Source organism: Podarcis vaucheri, assembly GCF_965113315.1.
Source record: "Podarcis vaucheri genome assembly, chromosome: 12".
Taxonomy (NCBI): domain Eukaryota; kingdom Metazoa; phylum Chordata; class Lepidosauria; order Squamata; family Lacertidae; genus Podarcis; species Podarcis vaucheri.
In genome coordinates, this window is record NC_138750.1 from 20,719,184 (window position 1) to 20,742,088 (window position 22,905).

At 42.1% G+C, this 22,905-nt stretch overlaps 1 protein-coding gene across 7 annotated transcripts in view; it reads right to left on the reverse strand.

Annotated features, from left to right (window-relative positions):
• The window catches only part of RBMS3 (RNA binding motif single stranded interacting protein 3), a gene marked incomplete at its 3' end in the record, with an annotated part of 779,945 nt that overhangs the window by 260,043 nt on the left and 496,997 nt on the right, over window positions 1-22,905 (reverse strand). For all 7 annotated transcript variants that reach the window (XM_082193455.1, XM_082193458.1, XM_082193459.1 and 4 more), the window contains one exon: window positions 18,147-18,238. In XM_082193455.1, coding sequence (XP_082049581.1) covers window positions 18,147-18,238 — 92 coding nt within the window. The remainder of the gene's footprint in view (window positions 1-18,146; window positions 18,239-22,905) is intronic.

The window sequence follows — 22,905 nt, forward strand, 5'->3', positions numbered from 1 at the left end:
CAAGGCAGCAGTCATCAAAAGTCATGGAACTAATTGGTGGAACAGTCAGTGAAAAGACAGTGTATTTCTGTTACTTATACAGTGATAGATACATTTCGGGCAACGATCCGCTGGGAGTGCAGAGCACACTGTCTTCACATTTCAATGGGGCTCCGCAGAATACCTTTCTGGTGGATCATCCCCTAAAGGTTTACTAATTTACAGCTCTTAACATTTTGTCTGAACTGCATTGTTAAATTTTACATGCAAACTATATTTGTTCCCGTGGCATTTTCTTTCCTTTGGTGTTAAGCATCCCATCAGAAATAAATCCAGCAACTCTTCGGCATTTATTACAACCTTGGTACACATTTCCTACTATCAAAATGCAAGTGATGAGATCAGTGGCGTAGCGTGGGTTGTCAGCACCCGGGGCAAGGCAAGTAATTTGCGCCCCCTAACCCGTGGATTTGCACCCCCTAACCCGTGGATTTGCGCCCCCTAACCCTAACCCCCAGATGTTGCACCCAGTGTGGCCGGCCCCCCCTGCACCCCCCACGCTATGCCACTGGATGAGATAAATAAACAGCCAAGAAACGACATTCACCACCCACTATTAATAGCTACATCCGAATAAAATTTCAGCCTGCTTCAAACATTACCTTTCTAGTACAGCTGTCATGGCATGATTATTGGCTCCCACATTACACTGGCAACACCTGAAGGTCCCCACCAGTGGGGTCACTCTGATCATAATGGTACTTCCCATTGCACTGCTAGTGCTCTGATATAAAGGGGACAATTGAAGGGAAAGTATCCATGTGATCCCAATAACTTATGTAAGCCTCTGAAATTACAGATACAACATGGAATCCAACCATGGCAGAGCAGCAACGATTTGAACTGACCATTTAAAATTTACATCAACAAAGTAGAAAATGTCAAAGAAGTCGTGTTGAAGTTGAAAAGCCCTGACCCCACCCTTCCAAAAAACTTATTCTGGTATTGGTTGGTTCAAACACAATGAACCCAGTCCTATAAATTATGTTTAATCTTGGCTCAAAGAATGAGCTGTGTGCCCATATGCTCCCTTCTTAGCTTTCCTGCCATCATGCATGTGGCTTCAGCAAAGTAATTTTGGTTTCTTGAGCCACAGTTTCCTATGATGTCGGAACAGAGAAACTGTGGCTTGTGGGTTCCATCCAGATCAGGATATGAAACCAGGAACCAACCCTAGAAATAATAATAATAATAATAATAATAATAATAATAATAATAAAAAAAAAAAATTTTATTTATATCCCGCCCTCCCCAGCCGAAGCCGGGCTCAGGGCGGCTAACAACAATAAAACAGTACAAAAGTACAAAAGACTTTGCAAATGAAAAGTGTAAGGGCCCAGGCATCTTGTCCATGGCATGTTCTGGTCCCTTCTCCTATAAACAGATCTGCACATTCTACACCTACAAAAAGTTCTGCCCAGAGAACTGTGTTATTTGTTAGGTTGCCTATTAGCCTCCATACTTAGAACTGCATTAATTTTCACATTTATCTGATCACATTGTTATCTGATCAAGCTTTAGTATCTGTTTTCATGATACAATGATTGTTTGCTCCTATACAGACTATCTACTCCTGTTTAAACAAGTTCTCCCTGCCAGTCTTGAGTTGCATCCTGAAGAGGCTTTTCATCTCATCCATAACAGTCTCATTTAGCTCAGTCAGATTCAACCATCCATTGTTTTTTCTTCTATAGCTAGGTATTCAATCAACTGCATTTTCTTATGTTATTTGCTTCTCAAGTTGCATTCAACTTATTAATGAAGATTGATCTACATGAAAGCGTGGGCTGCATGTGAGTTTGGCTGCCTGGGCGCAGCCTCCCATTTGTTGAGGCCAAAATAACCAACTGATGAGATGGGAAATTTCTCATCTGGCCAGGTCAAAGATGGAATTAACATTGAGAAACTAATGCAGCCCATCTGAACAAACTGCTGGCAAGACAAGCTATAAGGTCGCCATCAGTGACTGCAGACAGTTATTATAATAATCCTTCATCTTAATAACCAGATGTTCCTTCCAGCACTTTGATAATTCAATGTGCAGATGTGAAAGGCATGGGGGGGGGACGTTGACGAAACAACAACACAGTACTTAGAAGTTTCTTAAATCATTTGCTAGAGTCATCATGTCTGCATTGGACCCTCCTGGAACATTAAAAAATATACCTGCCATGTGAACTAAATTATATTTGTATATGTTTTCCCTTTCTCCTACAGGCTAAACTAAATGCAACTTTCTCTTGGCACCTAATGGGCAGCTTTAAAAGAAAAGCCTATTGCATCAGCCTGATCATTAGTAGGATCAGAGCAAGCATCGGAGGGGAATTAAATCCTTTTCTCTCCTGCTGCGGCTCTGAGGAAAATTCCTTTTCTGAAACTGATACTTGATTTACAGGGGAAATCTCCCATTGGTGCCAAGAGCTGGCACAGAAATTGTAGCATACACTGGTCAAGTTACTGTTACGTACTATTTCTCTTTTTAACCACTGTGTGTGAAAATCAATATCTTTCTCATACAATGTCGGTTAAATTCATTTGCAATAATCCCATGTATCTTGCGTTGTTATTGCGTTTTTTGGAAAAAAGAAGTACGAGTTCAAAGTTTTCTGTCCAAAAAAAATCTACAGAATATTAGGACAGTGCCGAGGTAGCAGATGATTCTGCCAGTAAATATGTTTTCTACGAGTCTCAATTTTGAATACGCTGTTTTCACAGCAGGGTGATTTTTTGGCGTGGTATTGATGTGAAAAAAGAACAAACAAACAAGTAATTAAAATATGGAAACTCTAGATTCTTTAGCACAGCTCCAGGAAAAAAAACCCACAATTTTTTGGCCTTTTGCAAACTTTAACACATTGTTAACATACAATAATGCCTCATTCTTACTGGAAACAGTATTTGCGAGTCAGCACAGCTGGCAGAGAACATGCTGCTTCCCTCCAGTGTGACTCTGGATGCTTTGCTGCGACACAGGGGTAGCAAGGTTGCCTAGGGAGGTGGGAGCCAATCCGTGCCATCACAAAACTCCTAGGGGCAGGGCTCTCAAGGTGGATTGGAGTGAAGCAGGGCTGTCTTTAGCAGATGTGGCGCTGGGGTGAAAATATCCGCACAGCGCCCCCAATTTACCATGGATAGAGGGGGGCGTGAAGCTGCGCACTGCCAGCCATTGGGAAGGGGGCGCAACTCTCCCCCATGCCGCTGCGGGAAAGCAATCCCAGCAGAGGCTTGGGAGGGAAGCTGTGCCCCTCCAACCATATAGGGAAAGGAGAGGCCGCCGGCAAAGCCGCGAGCCCCTGAGAGGCTGGCACCCTGGCGCGACGCACCACTAAGGCCTATGGGAAAGATGGTTCTGGAGTGAAGACTTCCCAGGTCTGGTCTGCCCCTGGTACACATAAGGCCTACCCACCACAGTCTCTGGCTAGACTTCAAGGAAGCAGCATCAGAGGAGATCCAGGAGTTTTGGGGAGAGCCGAGAGGAAAAGGAGACATTCAAGGGAAATGCCATGAATTAAATGTCTTGTGCCTAGTCCACCATTCCATCTTTCTTGCCTCTATTCCAAAACATGTTTTAAACCACACTTGGTGCAAAAGTAAACACAATTGGAAAGCAAAGTATTATGCACACTTACTTGAAGTAAGCCATGCCTTGGGCATTTTATAAGGGAAGGCAGAGTATAAACTTACCATAACAAATATAAACTCACTGCAATTCGTGTCAAATAAACATGCTTTGGATTGGACTTCACAGCCCCTACCACTTCCACACATGAGTTTACAATACTTTATGTCCACCAAATGAGCTGTGGGACATTGGTCCGGTCACATATCGAACCCATATTTTTTTGAAAGGACACAGATAAAACAAGCACAGGGTGTACAGGCAACAAACTGAGATTTCCTTCATGGTCTACAGCCTGCCATGGCTCTAGCTGAGTTACAGTGCAAAACTAGAAGGAATCTGCCCTTTAAATAAAATCACTGTGCATGAATCACTGTTTATGAACGATATATATACTGCAAAGAAAGAAAACCACAAAGAAAAGGGAATTAAGGATATGCCTTTTCCTGGTGCAGGAAAGTTTGTTTTAGGGAAGTTTGTAATGTTTTATCGTGTTCTTAATAATATTGGGAGCTGCCCAGAGTGGCTGGGGAAACCCAGGCAGATGGGTGGGGTATAAATAATAAATTATTATTATTCTATTTTGACTGGCAGAAAGAGGATGCTGAACTAGATAGTACTTTGATCTGGTGCATCATATGTTCTTAGTGACTCATAATGAAACATGCAGAATGGGTAACTCTTTCTCACTTTATATGCATACATTTCTGGGTATAATAATGCTGAATGCCTCTATTTTCAGTTCTTGGGCTGAAGTGGTAATGGAGAGGGAAGCAAGCCTCAGGTATCAGAGGTTTGGCGGACACTGCTGGTCCAGCACTAAAGCAAATTGTGCCCCAACAGTTGCAGTCCCAGCACAATCACTAAGATCAATTAAAAAAGCATCATCACAAAAAGGCCACTCCAGCCCAGCGTTATAATGCAAAAATGAGTACACCTTGCAGAAAACATCTGATCTGGTTTGGTTTCCCTGCTTTTAAAATGCAGCTGATTGCATATTATTGTCAGGCATCACTGCTTACATTTTCAAAATCAGCAAATAATTCCAATTTGAGGAACTGAAATTTTGCATTCTTAAACTGCTGTGCATGGTTCTTTTAAAAATTAGCCTGTTTTTTGACATGAAGGGACAGAAGGAGTTGTTACCACCTGCAATGCCTATTTCTGGTTGGTTAAAACAGCCAAGAGCAAAAAAAAAAAGTACTCTAACGGGCATAGATTTTTAAAGCTGCCTTGCTTTTCAATTTCTCCTTTCAATTTCTCCTTTAAATGACAAACCCCAAACCCAGTGAGAATAAGCGTTCGTTTACAGTAAGAACTTGGTATCAATGATTTTTGAAGTGCAACATGTGTCATCTCTCTAATAGGCATACAAATATCGCTCTTGTCACAGACAGCATCATCCCTTATGTAAACCCAGCAAAGCATCAGCGAAGCACAACAAGATAGAAACAGTCATAAAATATCATTTATAAGCACCAGGGAAAAAGTCTACAGCTCTGAAGAGTGAGCTAAATAATAAAATACTGGCGCTATCGTTCTTTGTGGTGCTTTTTCAGTTAGAAGCTGCCGGTTCTCTTTTTCCTTTCTTTCTTTTTCAAAGGCTTTCCCCCCCAAACTGAACTTTGGTATCAATAGTTTAATGAAAATATCAGATCTCAGATGATGCATTGAGGAGGGAAAGCACACAGGAATTTGGAGGATAACTTGGTTTTTTCCCAAGTGGTGCTTTAGATAAGAAAGTACCAGTGCTTCAGATCACAAAGAACAGTTCAGTATAACCTCAGAACAAGTTCAGAGAGATGCCCCAGCAGTTAATCTAATTGTGGAATGGAAAAAGAGTTCAGCCTCTCCAGTATTCTCCATCGGTAAATTACATACTCAAAGATGAGTGCATTGGGTTGTGAATGATAGCACAGCCACAAGCTTTTTTCTCTTTTTTTAAGAGCTCTTTAACTGAGCCCAAAGCTCAGCAAATAACCAATTCTACCCAACCCTCATTTTTATCACAACAAAGGCTCAGAAATAATTAAAATACTGAGCTGAGTCTCATCCCTGCCTCCCCTCCACACAGCCTGCCCTGAAATGCAAAAGAGCCATGTGATTTGTCTCATGAAGGCAGAAGTTATCACAAAAAGAAACGTTTAGATCCAGCTGCCACAAAGAGACTGGGGCAGAGAGCTTCTGGAGATCTCTGCAAATTAATGCATAAGGAAAGAGATTTCCCCTCTCCCCTCCTCCCCTGCTTTGAGTTTAATTTAGAAATGAACCAAAACAGTCGAGGCCACCAACGTCAGCCAATAAAGAAGGCTGTGTTAAGGATATAATTGACCATATTGGCTGTACTTGGCAGATCACACACCGGACTGAAAACATCCTATGAATAAATGGGATTGCAGCAATTTAAGCTATCTTCAAAGAAACCTCTGCCTTGAACAGCTTCAAAGTGAAGGCAGAAGGGGACGGTGCGAGTAACACTTTATTAGAGGACGAAGAAACAAACGACAATTGCTAAACGGAACCTGCAGGTTCAGAAGTGGGATATTTCTGTTTATCAGATGACGGCGCCAAACAACAGGGCAGGGTTGTTCCTTCTTGTTCTGCATGTAAGCGTCTTGCTAGCCACTGTCAGGAACAGCATTCTGAACTGCATATGCATCCCAAGCGATCTCTTCTTACCAACTTTTACTGTTCAGGAGCCTACACAGCAGTCCTATGCAAGCTTACGTACCCATAAGTAATTCCCACTGTGTTACTCCAAAAAACGAGTGTACAGGATTGCAGCCTCATTCATTCTCCCACAGCTTCCTTAAGAAGGGTAAAGCACTCCCGTTATCTGGTGCACACAGGGAAACCATGTGAGAGAAGGACACAGATTTGTGAAACAGAAACCCGCAAGTGGGATCTGCAACAAAACAGTATGGAGGGCTCCTTTCCAGGGTTCCAGCCCGCCAAACCCTCTTTCAAGATACTGTACTACATTTAACACACACAACACGCACACTTTCTATTTCTCCCAACTGTGGCCAATGAGCATGCTCAGTTCTCAGTGGGCCATGATTCAGTTTAGGAATCGTAGCTAGAGTTGGAAGGGACCCTTAGGATCAAAAGGGATCAAACCTGTAACCTTGTTGTGATCAGCACCATGCTCTAACCAACTGAGTTATCTAGGCAGGCATATAACCATTCGGATATCTGATTACAAGGGCTTCTGTGCCATGAATGGTTTAAAAGGTAAAGGTAAAGGGACCCCTGACCATTAGGTTCAGTCGTGGGCGACTCTGGGGTTGTGGTGCTCATCTCGCTTTATTGGCTGAGGGAGCCAGCGTACAGCTTCCGGGTCATGTGGCCAGCATGACGAAGCCACTTCGTTTCCATTCTTTGATAAGAAAAAAAATATTGCTATCTTGATTTCATATTCTTCCAGTAAGTTTTGCCTTTTCCACAGATTTCATAAGTTTTTGTATCCATTCTTCCTTTACTGGGACTTCTGCTTCTTTCAGTTTTGCAGCAAGTAACGTTCTTGCTGCTGTAGTACCACACATGAATAAGTTTTTATACATTTTAGGTAATTCTGGCCCTATAATTCTCAAAAGAAAAGCTTTTTAAAATTATTTTACGAACGTTAATTTAAACACCCTTTTCATTTCATTATACAGTGGTACCTCCGGTTGTGGACAGGATCCGTTCCGGAGCTCTGGTCGGATCCCGAGCTCCGGTCAGATCCCGAGGTTTTCGCATCCGGAGGTGCCTGTTCTGCAAATGTGCGTGGTGCGGTAAAGCATTTCTGCGCATGCGGCAAAACCCAGAAAAATACTTCTGGGTTTGCCGTGAGCGTAACCCAAAGGATATGTATCCAGAGGTACATGCAACTAGAGGTACCAATGTAATTTATATCATTTCCCAGTAAGCCTTAACGTTACTACAAGACAAAGCTTACTACAGGCAATGCTCAGCCTGCAGTGGATTGCTCCCACCCAACACACACCAGTGGTGTTGCCTCCATGCTGGTCAGCAGAGTCCTCAACATGGGGGATGGGGTTATAAACTTAAGAGTTGTATCTAATGCTGCTGTTCTGATTGTGCAGCAGATGTCCACTTGTGCAACAGAATTCCCCCCTTCTCACTCTTGCAGCCCCTTGCACACCCTCAAAATCTGTTGCAGAGCGTTAGAGGACCCACTGGAGCAGATGTTGGGGGTTCACAGGAAGGGGAGAGAAAGTGGGTGCCCTGTTGCCCAAACATAATACTACTTGTACATCACTAGATACAACTTGATTTAAAAAAAAAAAAACACTTACAAAATAAAACCTATTAGTGGCTTGTTTTTGATCAGGCATAGGCAAACTCGGCCCTCCAGATGTTTTGGGACTACAATCCCTATCATCCCTGACCACTGGTCCTGTTAGCTAGGGATGATGGGGGTTGTAGTCCCAAAACAGCTGGAGGGCCGAGTTTGCCTATGCCTGTTTTCAATCATTGTTCCTGATATAGCTCATAGATTGCTATCCTTATTTTCTGTTGAATTTTTTATGACTGTATATTGTATTCTAGCCGGTCAAATATATTTATCTGAGGTTATCCTTTTAGCCATTCAAAGTGTTTTTCATTGATTATCCAACTGAGCAGCTCTACTTATCAGTCCTGTAGCCGGCGTACAGCCGGTTGGAAAACAGTTATTTATTTATTAAATTTGTTGCCACATTGTGCATGGCTTACACAGCACCTTGGTGTTCCTGTGAAGTAGGTTTAAACACAGTCTGAGGATAAATACCCAGTGAAAAAACTGTCAAGTGCCTGGCCACTGACGCAGAAGGAAGTTGACTGGAGGTCAGGAATGGGAAATTTCAAACAAATCAGGTTTGCTTAAAAGTCTTCTTCCTCTGAAAAGTATGACAGAGCCATCACCGACTTTAACTGCAACAACTCTGGGAAAACTATTTAAAAAAATAAAAATAAAAGCTACATGAAATTTTGTGTGTGTAACCACTGAAGACTAACACAAAGCAGTCAGTGCAAGCTGTTCTGCATATTGCCTTCAACTCTTTCATGAACAGTACTTTTGATTGAGTGATGGTAACTGAAAATAGCTCCTCTGAGGCTTTCGTGCCAAAAATTAATTTGACTGATGTTTATCTGATGTGGTATTATAAGGAGCTTCTATACCTTATTAGGTTTTTTTTTTGGTCCAATACCAAAAAGTTTGGGTAAGGCTGTGATGTACATTGATTCATTACACAAATGCTTCCTGTCTGTGTTGCGTTGTGTTAGTGGACTTACGCACGGTAACTTAAAGTGAGTTGTTTTTTTTTATTAAAAAAAATCCTAATAGACGTACATTTAATATTTTAATGATTGTCATTATTGCATTATTAAAATGAACATCCCAAAAGTGTTACACAAGGGCTTTCCACCTTCTCATGTCGCCTGACCTTGGTTTCCTTACATGGCGGCCGGAAACATTAATTATTTAGCCTTACTTTTTTTTAACGTTATAAAGTTTCATCATAAACAGCTGCTTAGCTCCTGGGAGGCCTCTTTTGGAGGAGAACAGGAGGATTTGAAGCAAAATAGCAGCCTAAGCAAGCAGCAGAGAGAGAGAAATCCTTTTGCAAAGTGGATGGTACCTTCCTTTTGCCTTCATCCCTGAAGATCCATTGCAAGTTAATTAGGAATTATTATTGAGACAGTACATCTCAAGCCTAAGTATAAGTACTGTTTGAGACAGTTAATGTTTTCACGAGGTGGACAGATTTTTATACTGTGTTTTTGTGTGCAAACATTCTATATAGCAATTGGATAGGAAGCTATACTTCTAACAGATGTTGAGTTCCTCATCAAACACTCTGGAATGTTGTCAGCCTCGTTACAAAAGTATTCTGAACAATTTCCATGCTGCTTAAGTCTCCAAAGTTTCCATGGAGGTCTTACTTAGTCTTTATGGTGTAAATGATGAAAACAATTTTACTGAAGCCTTACTATGGCTCTTAATGAATGCTTTGCTTTAGAGAAAAATCAGATAATTAAGAAAATAGCAACTCTGAAGTTTCAGCGCCGAAAGATTCAGATTTATTATCCTGCTGCGATATCGTAAAAAGTGGCCAGGGTGACAGAGTCAAAAGAACTGGTGTTTGAACACACACAAGCCCATCACCCAAAATGGGATCTAGAATGCCAGGGTTTATTTATTTCAACTAAATAATAATAATTGACATCAAGTGCAAAGCTAAGTAGCCTTTAAAGGTAAAGGTAAAGGTACCCCTGCCCGAGCGGGCCAGTCTTGACAGACTCTGGGGTTTGTGCGCCCATCTCACATCTATAGGCCGGGGGCCAGCGCTGTCCGGAGACACTTCCGGGTCACGTGGCCAGCGTGACAAAGCTGCATCTGGCGAGCCAGCGCAGCACACGGAACGCCGTTTACCTTCCCGCTGGTAAGCGGTACCTATTTATCTACTTGCACCCGGGGGTGCTTTCGAACTGCTAGGTTGGCAGGCGCTGGGACCGAGCAGCGGGAGCGCGCCCCGCCGCGGGGATTTGAACCGCCGACCTTTCGATCGGCAAGCCCTAGGCGCTGAGGCTTTTACCCACAGCGCCACCCGCGTCCCTAAGTAGCCTTTAGATGGTAGTAATTATGTAGTAATTATCAAAAAGTTATTCATAAAAAGAGTGGGAGGGAGCGTTGCAAACTGAAAACCATGATCGTGACTGCAGAGCTCAAAGTTTTCTATGCAATTTGGCCCTGGTTTCTTATATCATGCGTGATTATATAAATTTATTTCTTAGATTTCTTTCCCGTCCCCGTCCCCCCCACAAGGCATCAGTCTACATGGTTCTATCACCTCCTCATTTAATCCCCATAATGACTCTGTGACGTAGGTTAGGCAGTGATTGGTCCAAGGTCACCCCAGGAGCATCATAGCTGAGTAGGGATGTGAATGCTGATCTTCCAAGGTCCATGTTTGACACTCTAACCATGATGGCAGAGGTGGAATTCCATCTACTCATGTTGTCATGTATGTACTGCTGTGAGCTTCTCAAAATGATCTATAATACATTGCTGAGGAAAGGTTTCTGGAAGCAAAGCAGAAACAACTAGATACCTCTCCTAGGAAAATGTCTGTATTTAATATTAAGCATCTAGTTTAAAGAACCAACATTTGGGCTAAGCAAGAAACAACACCAACCTATCAGTGCTAAATGAAGAAAATTGGCTGACCAGATAAATTTGGGAACATCATTCGGCTCCTCCATGATAATATGACCTCAACAATCGCAGATAACAATAGCTCTCAAAGTGAACCATTCACAGTCAGATCAGGTGTTAAACAGGGTTGTGCTATTGACCCAACTCTATTTATTATTTTCATTGCCATGATCCTACACTTTGTCAAAGGGAAACTCCCTACCGGAGTGGAAATCATATATCGAACAGATGGAAAGCTCTTCAATCTGAGCACGCTGAAAGCAAAGAGTAAGGTTATCGTAACTTCCGTCACAGAGCTTCAGTATGCTGATGACAACATAGTGTGTGCATGCTCAGAGGATGACCTCCAAACCATCCTAAGTATCTTCTCAGAAGCTTACAAAAAGCTTGGCCTATCACTCAACATCCAAAAAACCAAAGTGCTGCACCAACAAGCACAAAATAACCCCTCTGCAGCACCACAAATCCAACTTAATGGTGTAATGTTGGAAAATGTTGATCACTTCTCCTACCTGGGCAGTTATCTTTCCACAAGAGCTGACATTGATGCCAAAATCCAGCATCGCCTGAGCTCTGCAAGTGCGGCTTTCTCTCAATTGAAGTGCAGAGTGTTTTAGGATCAGGACATTTGCAGGGAAACCAAAATGCTTGTTTACAAAGCTATTGTACTACCAACCTTACTGTATGCTTGTGAAACATGGACCACTTATAAAAGCCCTCTCCAACTCCTCGAAAGATTCCATCAAAGGTGTCTCCAAAATTTTTTACACATCACTTGGGAAGACAGGCAAACTAATATCAGTGTACTGGAAGAAGCAAAGATCACCAGTGTTGAAGCAATGTTTCTTCAACATCAACTTCATTGGACTGCTCATGTTGTGCGGATGCCTGATTATCGTCTTCCAAAGCAACTACTCTATTCCGAACTTAAAAATGGAAAGTGTAATGCTGGTGGTCAACAAAAGAGGTTTAAAGACTTGTCTCAAGGCAAATTTTTAAAAAATGTAGTATAAGCAACAACAATTGGGAAACACTGGCCTGCAAGCGCTCCAATTGGAGAACAGCCTTTGCCAAAGGTGTCATGGGCTTTGAAGACACTTGAACTCAGGACACAAGGGAGAAACGTGCTAAGACGAAGGCATGCTTGGCAAATCCACACCATGATCAACTCTTGCCCAGAAACCAATGTCCCCACTGTGGAAGGGCGTGTGGGTCCAGAATTGGCCTCCACAGTCACTTACAGACTCATTGTTAAAACCATGTTTATGGAAGACAATCTTACTCGGCTACGAGTGATTGCCAAAGAAGAAGAAGATTTGGGGCTAGGCAAGAAACAACAACAACCTATCAATGCTAAATTAATAAAACATTCCTTTAAACAAGATGTAGAAACAATCCACTCTCCTTTATTTTATCCACATCTTCTTGAAAACTTATTTCGTGATCTAATATATATATGGCCCTGCCAAGGTCTTTTTCACACTGAGATTCCAAACCATATCTACCCTGTATCTTCAGCTTCAATACAAGAAGATGCATTGAAACCAACAGCTTTCTGTTTGTGGAATCACTGAGGACATTTATCACCATTACCATTATTTCTAATGCTCATGCTATTATTTTTGCTCATGTACCCATAACATAGTCACTCAATCACAAGAAGGTATGAGCAGGATTGGGAAAACACTGCAATTTGTGGAAATGTAAAAAGTCAATGGGAATGGGGTGAGACAATAAGCTAGTAGCATTTCTACTCAAACTTAAATACCAAGTTTGACCTAGAGGAGTAAGTCATGAAAACTGATTGAAAAGTGTTACAGATGGGTAGCCGTGTTGGTCTGCCATAGTCAAAATAAAAAAAATTCCTTCCTGTAGCACCTTAAAGACCAACTAAGTTAGTTCTTGGTATAAGCTTTCGTGTGCATGCACACTTCTTCAGATACACTGCTGAAGTGTATCTGAAGAAGTGTGCATGCACACGAAAGCTTATACCAAGAACTAACTTAGTTGGTCTTTAAGGTGCTACAGGAAGGAATTTTTTTTATTTTGAAAAGTGTTAGTTAGTCAGTTAGTTACAAGAAGATACAGAATAATATCCAGCCTTATGTTTCCTATCCACTGAAAGACAGAATGCAGCATTGATAGCAAACTAGAGTACCACTGATACCTGGGTGTTATGACCTCCTCACAGGTACTGGGTTCAAGTGACAGAAACTCCTGCTCATTCCTCTGAGTGGCTTTGGACTTCTTCCCAAACACTGTGCTATGTTGCTGTGGTTTTGCAAACGCTAAAAACATTATTAGCTGAAAACAGCTTTTCTAGCTGCCACAACAAACTGTAGCAGCAAACCAGGTGCTCTCCTTACCACCTTGCCCAGAAGACCTCACTCTGAAGAAGGCCTTTCCCATAACGTGGCAAAGCGAGGCAGGCCATTTCTGACGCCACCAAAGCAACAGTAAAAAGAGAAGGAAAAAAGGAAAGGAAAAATAAATAAGGGGGCATGAGCAGGAGTGGGGCAAAGATTGGCAGGAAAAGGAACAGCAGCAGGACAGCAGCAGAGCAGCCACACACCTCAGGCGGCACAATCGCTTGTGCCACGGCTACAAATCTGGCTTTCAATACCCCAATCCACTTGTCTCAAATGCCTGCATGTGCATAGTTGTTGTTTCAACAGCGGAGAACAAAAGATGAGATAAGCACAGGGCAAAAGAGGAGCAAGTGGAGAACTACTGAAGAGAACCGCTTAGCTTTTGTCAGGAACTCTGGGTTCAGTAACTCAACGACACTTCACCTCTCTTCCGGTATAACTCCACTTCACCCTTATTCAGGTACAACCTCAACTTTAATCCTCTTCTCGTTCACCATTTTTGTCCCATTTTTTTGAAATGCAGATAATGCTTGCTGCAGCCTGCTTCACAGTGACCTTTGGAGACTTAATTAATATTGGAAGTATGTAATGTGAGATTCTCAGGTGAAGGAACTACAGGAATTCCGAATTGCATCAATATTTCATGCTTTCCGCATTGAGATTCCGATCTTGGCTGGCATAATCATTCAGCTAATTCACCCTTATGGCTCATTTCCATAAGCAGCCTCAGAAAAAAAGTTTCAAAACTTCTCTGGCAAAAAAGATTCATCGGAAACAAAATCGCCCTCTTTCGAAAAAGTTGTCAGGAAAGGTAAATCAATTGGCAGGTGTCAGTTTTCAGAGGGTGTCTATCTAGCCACATTTGTCCAGCTGTTGCCATTTCTATGAAGTACTGCCCATCATTTGTGGGCAATGTCACTACATTATGTGATATGGGAACCCCCCTCATTATATAGTGATATGCTGCGCAGGGTATATAGCTGAAGACATTTTTTTTTTTAAAGAAGGATTTACCTGATGGATGACCCACTCACTTATGGGGCAGGAAATGGGTTTTGGTTGTTGTTTTTTAAAAGAATTTGTAAATAAGGTTTTATTGCTTTTAGAGTTTACTGAAATCATTTTATTGTTTTTTGAACTTGTGTTTTATTCTGGAGGGTTTAAATCTTGCACACGGCTTCAATGTATTAATTGTTGTTGTTGTTGTTGTTGTTAAAATATGTATACCACCCTTTATCTGAAGATCCCTGGGTAGTTCACAACAGAAAAATACAAAGTGGTCTATGAATACGATACAAAGCAGTCTATGAATTTGTTAAATAAGTGGAGGGGGGGGGGAGTTGAAATCCGCCTCAGGTTACAGGGGATCAGTGTGAACCAATTCATTATGCAAGTTATCTAGTCAAATGGGAGGTTTATACTGTAAATTTTATATATATATATATATATAAAATTATATATATATATATATATATATATATATATATATATATATATATATATATATATAATATTATATATATATATATAAAATTTACAGTATAAACCTCCCATTTGACTAGATAACTTGCATAATGAATTGGTTCACACTGATCCCCTGTAACCATCTACCCTGTCCAACCATTCTACCCTGTCCATCTGGCTGGGTTTCCCCAGCCACTCTGGGCGGCTTTCAACAGAACATTAAAAACAGAATAAAACTTCAAACATTAAAAACTTCCCTAAACAGGGCAGATAAAAGTTCAGATCTTAAAGAGCTAATGTCAACTTGTAGAGGGGCCTGCATATTCCAAAATCTCTCATATTGGGCCCTCATGCTTCCATGAATACAAATCAAATCAAATATTTATTATTGTGGTCAATGGCCAGCACCAAAGAACAAAACAAGAAGCACATAAACACATTATCCGAATGTGTGCAATAGAGAATAATAATAACAACAACAACAACAGAACAAGACAGAGTGAAATAAACGGGGCATCAACAACATGTCACCAACTCCAAAGAAGAAAATGACAAAATGTCTGGAATCGATCCCTGATGGGCTTCCATAAATACTGTTTGTTTGAAAATTACAATCTGTTCAAAATTTGGACAGAAACTTCTAGCTCTTCAGATGTTCTTTGGACAGAAAACAAATTGCAGCACAACACTTCCTACTAAGGATGAATTTACATGTTTATATTTACAGAGGTTTCTAACTACAAGACTACAGAGCTCCGAAATATTTTGTGCTTGCTCCTAGTTGAGCGCATTGGAAGCATCCCTATGGAAAAACCATGAATTTGTGGTATTTAGAACAATTTCATTATCTGCACTCCATGGTTGCATCTCACGGTCCATTTGTACATAATAGGCACAACTGACATCAAAGAGTTTAACTAAAAACATTTTGGGGGAAAGGCAAGATAGAAATTGAATATATAACACAACAATTTATTTAGATGACTTATATACCACCATTAACATATGTCAATTTACCCCAAGGTCAAACAACACCCATACCCATATATAAATGTACTAAAATCCATAAAATGACATGATCATTAAAATGCAAAGCACAACGACTCATAACAATTTAACTAGGTAGCAGTTTATTAAGCGCAGCAGCAAATGAAACCTTTCTTTCTAGTCAGGTGTCTCCTCCAAATGCCTGTTGAAAAAGATGTGTTTACAAACCACCCCAAACTATATAAAGATGTGGCCAGACACACCTAAGAAGGGAGGGGTTCTGCATGTGAGGAGCCAGCACTAAGAAGTCTCTTCCCAGGACCTCCACACCACACACATCAACCTGCGTAGGGCCTCAACTGCTGATCTTAAAGCATAGGCAGTTCAATACGAAGGAAAGTGTTTTTCCAGTATTTGGGTCCCCTACTTTTTAGGTCTTTGAATGTTAAAGTAAGCACCTTCAATTGGTCCCAGAAAAGAATTTGCCACCAAGGCAGACGCTTCCAGATAGCCATATGCTTGTGGCTGGCTGCCCCTGTCAGCTGTGATGCGCACTAGTTGCAATTTCTGGTCCATATTCAAGGACAGCCCCAGGTAGAATTGATTATAATGGTCTAACGTGGAGGTTACCAAAACACAAGTAACCATAGCCATGGTTACACAGAATGTGGCACAGACAAATGCACACCATTTCATTAGACTGAGGGTGGATTCTAGTTTTTCCCTCCATAATCAATCAATCAATCAATCAATCTCTTCTTCTTGGACACCAGAAGGTGCCCAGAGCAACTACCAATAATACTGAAATACAATGCAAAGAAGATAAAAACAACAATTAAAATCTTATCAACCAATCAACAGCAATCTTTAAACCACAATGAAGTGCATGGTAAACTCTCTGCTAAATTGAGCAACGAACCACAGTCTGGTGAAATGCAAGCATTTAACATGACACCTAAATGTCAGCAATATGGGGGACAATCAGGAGACAGTTGCATAGACAGAGGGGCCACCACTGAGAGACCTCTGCCTCGTGCTACCACTGCATGGACTTTGTCCACTGCCGGCTCCACAAGCATGACCTCCCATGCAGATCTTAAAGCACTAGCAAGAAGGTCACGGGGGATTTATCTTATATATTTGCTTATCTTTATTTAAAGCATTTGCATATCACCTTTCATCTAAGCAATCTCAGAATGGCAAGCAATAGGTATACATAATGAATTATTCATATGCAATAAAACCATACCGTTCGGCAGAATATGAGGTGGCAGCTAGAAAACGCACAGCAGGCTGAGAGAATAAGGAAAATAAATTGCCTGGGGAAACAGAAGTGTCCCAGAACCTGGCACAGCCAGATCATTTGAGATCCCCATTAAAAGGAGGTTGCTAAAAAATAATTTAATCTGCAATGGGCTCTACAATCAATACACGGTCGCCAAAGTTCCTCATGCGTGCAAAAACCAGGCAATCTGTGTGTCCCTGCTGCATTTCGCCAAGCCAAGATTCTCTGCTGGAGAACCAAGACATGCAACTCTATAATGCGTATTTGTCTTCTGGGGTATCCAGCAGGTGCACTCGCTGGATCCATCAATTGTCCGATACTGCATGCAACCTCTCATGGCCAAAGGGAAGCCCCTTATGATCTCAACGTCTGCATATGCTTTGCGGCTTCAGCCAAGGGCACTGCCTCCAGCAACTTTTTCCCCATAAGCCATCTCAGGTTTATGCAGAATGGTGCAAGGCTTGACCGAGCCCCAAAGTATTGAGGCTGTGCAGTAACCATGCACCAACTAGCCAGCCCTGGAACACACATTCCACCTCTCCACTGTCATATTTAGGGCCTGGATGTCAGTGCTCTTCCGATCTCAAGCATATTATTATTACTATTATTATTATTACTATTGTTGTTGTTGTTGTTGTTGTTGTTGTTGTTGTTGTTATTATTATTATTATTATTATTATTATTATACCACCCTATACTCGTAGATCTCAGGGTGATTCGCTATATAAAATCACAATATAAACAAAACCAGAAAATGCACCATAAAAACAAAGACAACCTAATAATCCCCCTTTCCACGTTTTTAAAGGGCATCGGATGTCAATCGGCCAAAGGCCTGGTTAAGGAGGAAAGTTTTTGCCCAGCACCTAAAGGTGTATTAACCTTGTCTTATGAAGTTCCTTGAAGGATGACAGGAGAGTGTTATGGAACTTAAGAGCACCACGTTTCAGGACCCGGGCAAATCACAGGCATCATACACATTGGCAAGCCAACAGACAAAAGAAGATGAAGAAGAAATCAGTAGAGTCAGAAGACAAACTTGTGTTGAGTAATAAAACAAGATTGCAAGAAATCCTGATTTAGAAAACAGCAAGGAAATGGAACAATCCCACAAAATTATTACCGCAGAGAGTAATACACAACATTGCAAGGTTAAGAATGCCCTCTCATTGATCTTACCTTTGCCATTTGCGCTTGAACTCCATTTGCTTTAAGAGATGCTACTGCCTTCTGTGCTGCTGCTGGGCTGTCAAAATCTACAAAACCATAACCTTTAGGGGGGGAAATACAGAAGTATTCATTAATACCTTCAAAGAACATCCAACTTTTTAAACAACTTCTCTCTTATCAACAACGGCTTCCAAGTTAGCCCTGCTTCCTCTATCTACCAAATGACATTTCTAAGACAGCGAGACAGAAAGGAGTCGGCAGCCACCCCACAGTGCCCTATGTTTTCTTTTTCCAGGACACTTCCTCTTTTTCATGGATATGTAAAATGAGAGTCGTCATAGCGATCCATAGTTAAAAGTATAACTCGGCAAAGTTTTTGCTCTTCAAAAGATGGCAGCCATAGCTAGATCCAGTTCCATGGCCTGCTGAATTACTACTCCCTGAATGTCAGAACTAAGAACTAGTCCCCACACTTGATTTTTCCTCTTCCCTCCCATTCCCATTTCCTTTTGTGCCACATCTTTTAGACTGTAAGATTATAGTCTAATTAGATTATTTCTAATCTCTGTAGTCTGCTCTGGGAGTCTTTTTTGACTGAAGGGTAGGGTAAAAATACTTCTATATAAACAAACTGTTTTTTCACCACCATCTCATCATCTTCTCTTTCCATGGTTCATTTTACATATTATAAATCCCTGCATATTTTACAAAAACTAAACCATTTAATATTTCACTGTTGCATCCATCAAAACTTATTTAAACTGTTGGATTTATCTTAATGCTGCCAACGTTTTCAGGTGTACACAATTTTCCCCCAATATATTCAATGAACCTTTTCCAATCTTCTCTAAACTTATGTTCTTCTTGTTCTCTTATTCTATATGTTAAGTCTGTAAGCTGCGCATATTCTCCCAGCTTAAGTTGCCATTCTTCTTTGCTTGGGACCTCGCTTGTTTTCCATTTTTGGCCTAACAAAACATGGGCCGCAGTAGTAGCATCAGTGCTTTTTTCTGGGGGGGACCAAGGGGTACGCATACCCCTAAACATGTTGTGAATCTTTGTACTTTTGTCCATTTACTGTATTCATTTTTCCAGATTTGAACTTTAAAATGGTGATTTTCTTGAGTCAAAATGAGAGTACCCCTAAACATTTTTTTAAGAGGGGGAAAAAGCCCTCAGTAGCATACATACATAAGGGACGCGGGTGGCGCTGTGGGCTAAAGCCTCAACGCCTAGGGCTTGCCGATCGAAAGGTCGGCGGTTCGAATCCCCGCGGCGGGGTGCGCTCCCGCTGCTCGGTCCCAGCGCCTGCCCACCTAGCAGTTCGAAAGCACCCCCGGGGGCAAGTAGATAAATAGGTACCGCTTACCAGCGGGAAGGTAAACGGCGTTCCGTGTGCGGCTCTGGCTCGCCAGAGCAGCGATGTCACGCTGGCCACGTGACCCGGAAGTGTCCCCGGACAGCGCTGGCCCCCGGCCAATAGATGTGAGATGGGCGCACAAACCCCACAGTCTGTCAAGACTGGCCCGTTCGGGCAGGGGTACCTTTACCTTTACCTTTAGCATACATAAATAATCTTTTTTGACACCTGGGAATTTCAGTCTGAATTATCCCCTTTGGATAAGTACTTTTGGAAAAGTACTTTTAAACATTTTTTTCAGTTCATTATGGATTACTTCCCAATACTCTTTTACCCTTTTACAAGCCCACCACATGTGAAAGAACGTTCCCTCAACCTCTTTGCATGACTTTCCCTATCACCTCAAAACTGAGGTAAAGGTAAAGGTACCCCTGACTGTTAAGTCCAGTCACGGACGACTCTGGGGTTGTGCGCTAATCTCGCTCTATAGGCCGAGGGAGCTGGCGTTTGTCCGCAGACAGTTTCTGGGTCATGTGGCCAGAGCGAACCAGAGCAGTGCATGGAAACGTCGTTTACCTTCCCACCGGAGTGGTACCTATTTATCTACTTTGCATTTTGATGTGCTTTCGAACGTTTTTGACGTGCTTTTTGAATGTGCTAGGTGGACAGGAGCTAGGCTCAGTGGTTTAGACCACAGCGTATCTCATATTTACTACATGAATCTGCTTGTGAATATTAACAATGAACCTCTAGGAAACAATTTCTGACGTTCCACCATTCCCCTCTCGTCAGCCATGCAAGACTACATTTCTTCTTTGGTGAACATGGCACTAATTTCAAAGTAGTCTTAGTTTAATGATGCACCCAAGAAGCATTGCATTCAAACCTATTTTGGACCTTTAATACACATTGTATGTTTTTGGAATATATGTAACATGTCTCTCAGAGAAAAGCCACAGCTTTACCCTCGCCCTCCCCTTAATCCTTGCTGCAATCCATATAGCAGACACCAACTTGCCTGAAAGCTATAATAATATTAGCACTAGAATGCTGATAGCTTAACAGCTTTCAAGCAGACATCTCCATTTACTGGGTCAATATGCATTAATACAGAAGGCAGCCACAAATATGTGGCTACACTGGCTGTATTGCATTTTTTATCCAGAAACCTCGTGCATGAATCAGAAGGGGGTAATAGGGAGAGGTATGTAAGCACCCTATTAAAATCCCGCAGTCTATCAATATTGAAATCCCAATATAATAAAATGGCATTCCCAACCCTATATTGAAGGTCAGATAGCTTATTCAGGCCTCATCATGGGACTGAAACTGCCTTGGTCGCACTGGTCGATGATCTCCGGTGGGCTAGGGACAAAGATGAGAGCTGTTTCCTGGTTCTGCTGGATCTCTCAGCGGCTTTGATACCATTGAGCATAACATCCTTCTGGACCGTCTGGGGCTGGGAGCTGTGTGTGACACACCACACCCTTTGAGAACCACTGGGGTAACCTTATGGGATCCCACAGGGTAGTCCTTCTGAGTAGACATATGTAGGCCTGCACTGTAAGGCTGAAATCCCAGACTATCTCCCATTTAACACACTGGTACCTACTTCTGTGTAGACATGTACAGGATTGTCTTATAAATGTATACAGTCGTACCTTGGATCCCAAATGCCTTGGTACTCGGACGTTTTGGCTCCCGAACGCCACAAACCTGGAAGTGATTGTTCCGGTTTGCGAACGTTCTTTGGAACCCCAACGTCCAACGGGGCTTCCATGGATTCTGATTGGCTGCAGGAGCTTTGGAAACTGCACTTTGGTTTCCGAACGTTTTGGAAGTCGAACGGACTACCAGAACGGAGTCCGTCCAACTTCCAAGGTACGACTGTATTATGGAAAGGGCAGGGAGACAGCCAAGGTAAAGTTCTAGCAATCAACACTTGTCCTTGTTCCAACGTTCAAAAATTCAGAAGGGGCAAATACTTGTTTTTACATACTGACCACAAAGGGGTCTCTTCCATTCTCTGACTAAGGATTCTTTTTGTTGATCAACTGACACAATAAAGGCACAATGGCTGCGTTAGATATTTTATAATAAATATTATAACAATATTGTGAATGAATAAATATGACAAATATTGGTTATCATTGTCTATAGAGCCACAGCAGGCGCTATAACTCTCTAACAGTTTGACTTTGCCCCTGATGGCGCACTCTTCCACTCTCTCTCTTGACAGACAGATGCCAACAACATAACAAATGAAACACGTTAAAACACGTTGGGTTTTTTCCTTTAAAAAAGGAACATTAACACACCAAGGGTTTCCGGATCCTTTATTACTGAACAAGTATTAAGAATCAACAGCAGGTCTTCTGGTACAGTACTCTGTTGAAAAGCAATCATCACAGCTGAACTCTTGCAAAGCACAAGTACCTTTAATTAACTTTAAGGCAACTTTGCACAGCAATTTAATCCAGCAGCTCCATTCTTGCAGGGTTTCCTTGATCATCAGAAAGAACAATTCCTATGCAGGGGGTCAGACAACATGAAGAAGCAGATTCACCATCACATCTACAGCCCCGCCGGCTAGGGTGGAAGGTGTTTGGCGGGGAGTCCCTAAGGCAGCTTTTCTTAACCTTGGGTTGTTCCTGAACTATGACTCCCATCATCCCTGACCACTGTCCATGCTGGCTAGGAATGATGGGAGTTGTAGTCCAGCAACTAGAGAACCAAAGTTGAACAAGGCTGCTCTAATGGGATCCGCCTCGGCTGCCTGCCCAGAAATTTCCATTGACTGCTATCCACAATAGTTTCCCACCTGCCAGGTCAAAGCTTGAGACTTTCACTGCTCCAGAGCCTCCATAGAGTTCCCCCACTGCCACCAGCAGAGAAGCAGCTATGTGCGACCCTAATCCCTCTCCGATTGAGTCAGGATTGCAGTCCTGATAGTCAATGCAACCGTTTATCAACAACGGAGAACTTTGACTTTGCAACTGAGATACGCAGTTTTAAGAAATCCCACCTTTGCCCAGGATTTATTGGCCCACTTTATGCGACCAGGAACAAGTTGCAGTGCATCTCAAGCTCACACCCTCTCCCTGCCTTCTGCCCCTTTGGTGAGAGCTTCTACACTCAAACCTCGGTTGTCGGATGTAATCCGTTCCAGAAGCCTGTTTGGCTTCTGAAATGTTCGACAACCAAGGATCGGCTTCTGATTGGTTGCAAGAGTTTCCCACACTCAAGCGGAAGCCGCATCGGACGTTCGGCTTCCGAAAAACGTTCAAAAACCGGAGCATTTATTTCCGGGTTTTCGGCATTCAGGAGCCAAAACGTTCCAAAACAGAGCCATTCGGGAACCGAGGTTTGACTATACTACTTAAAGAAGCCACAATTCTAGGTTACACC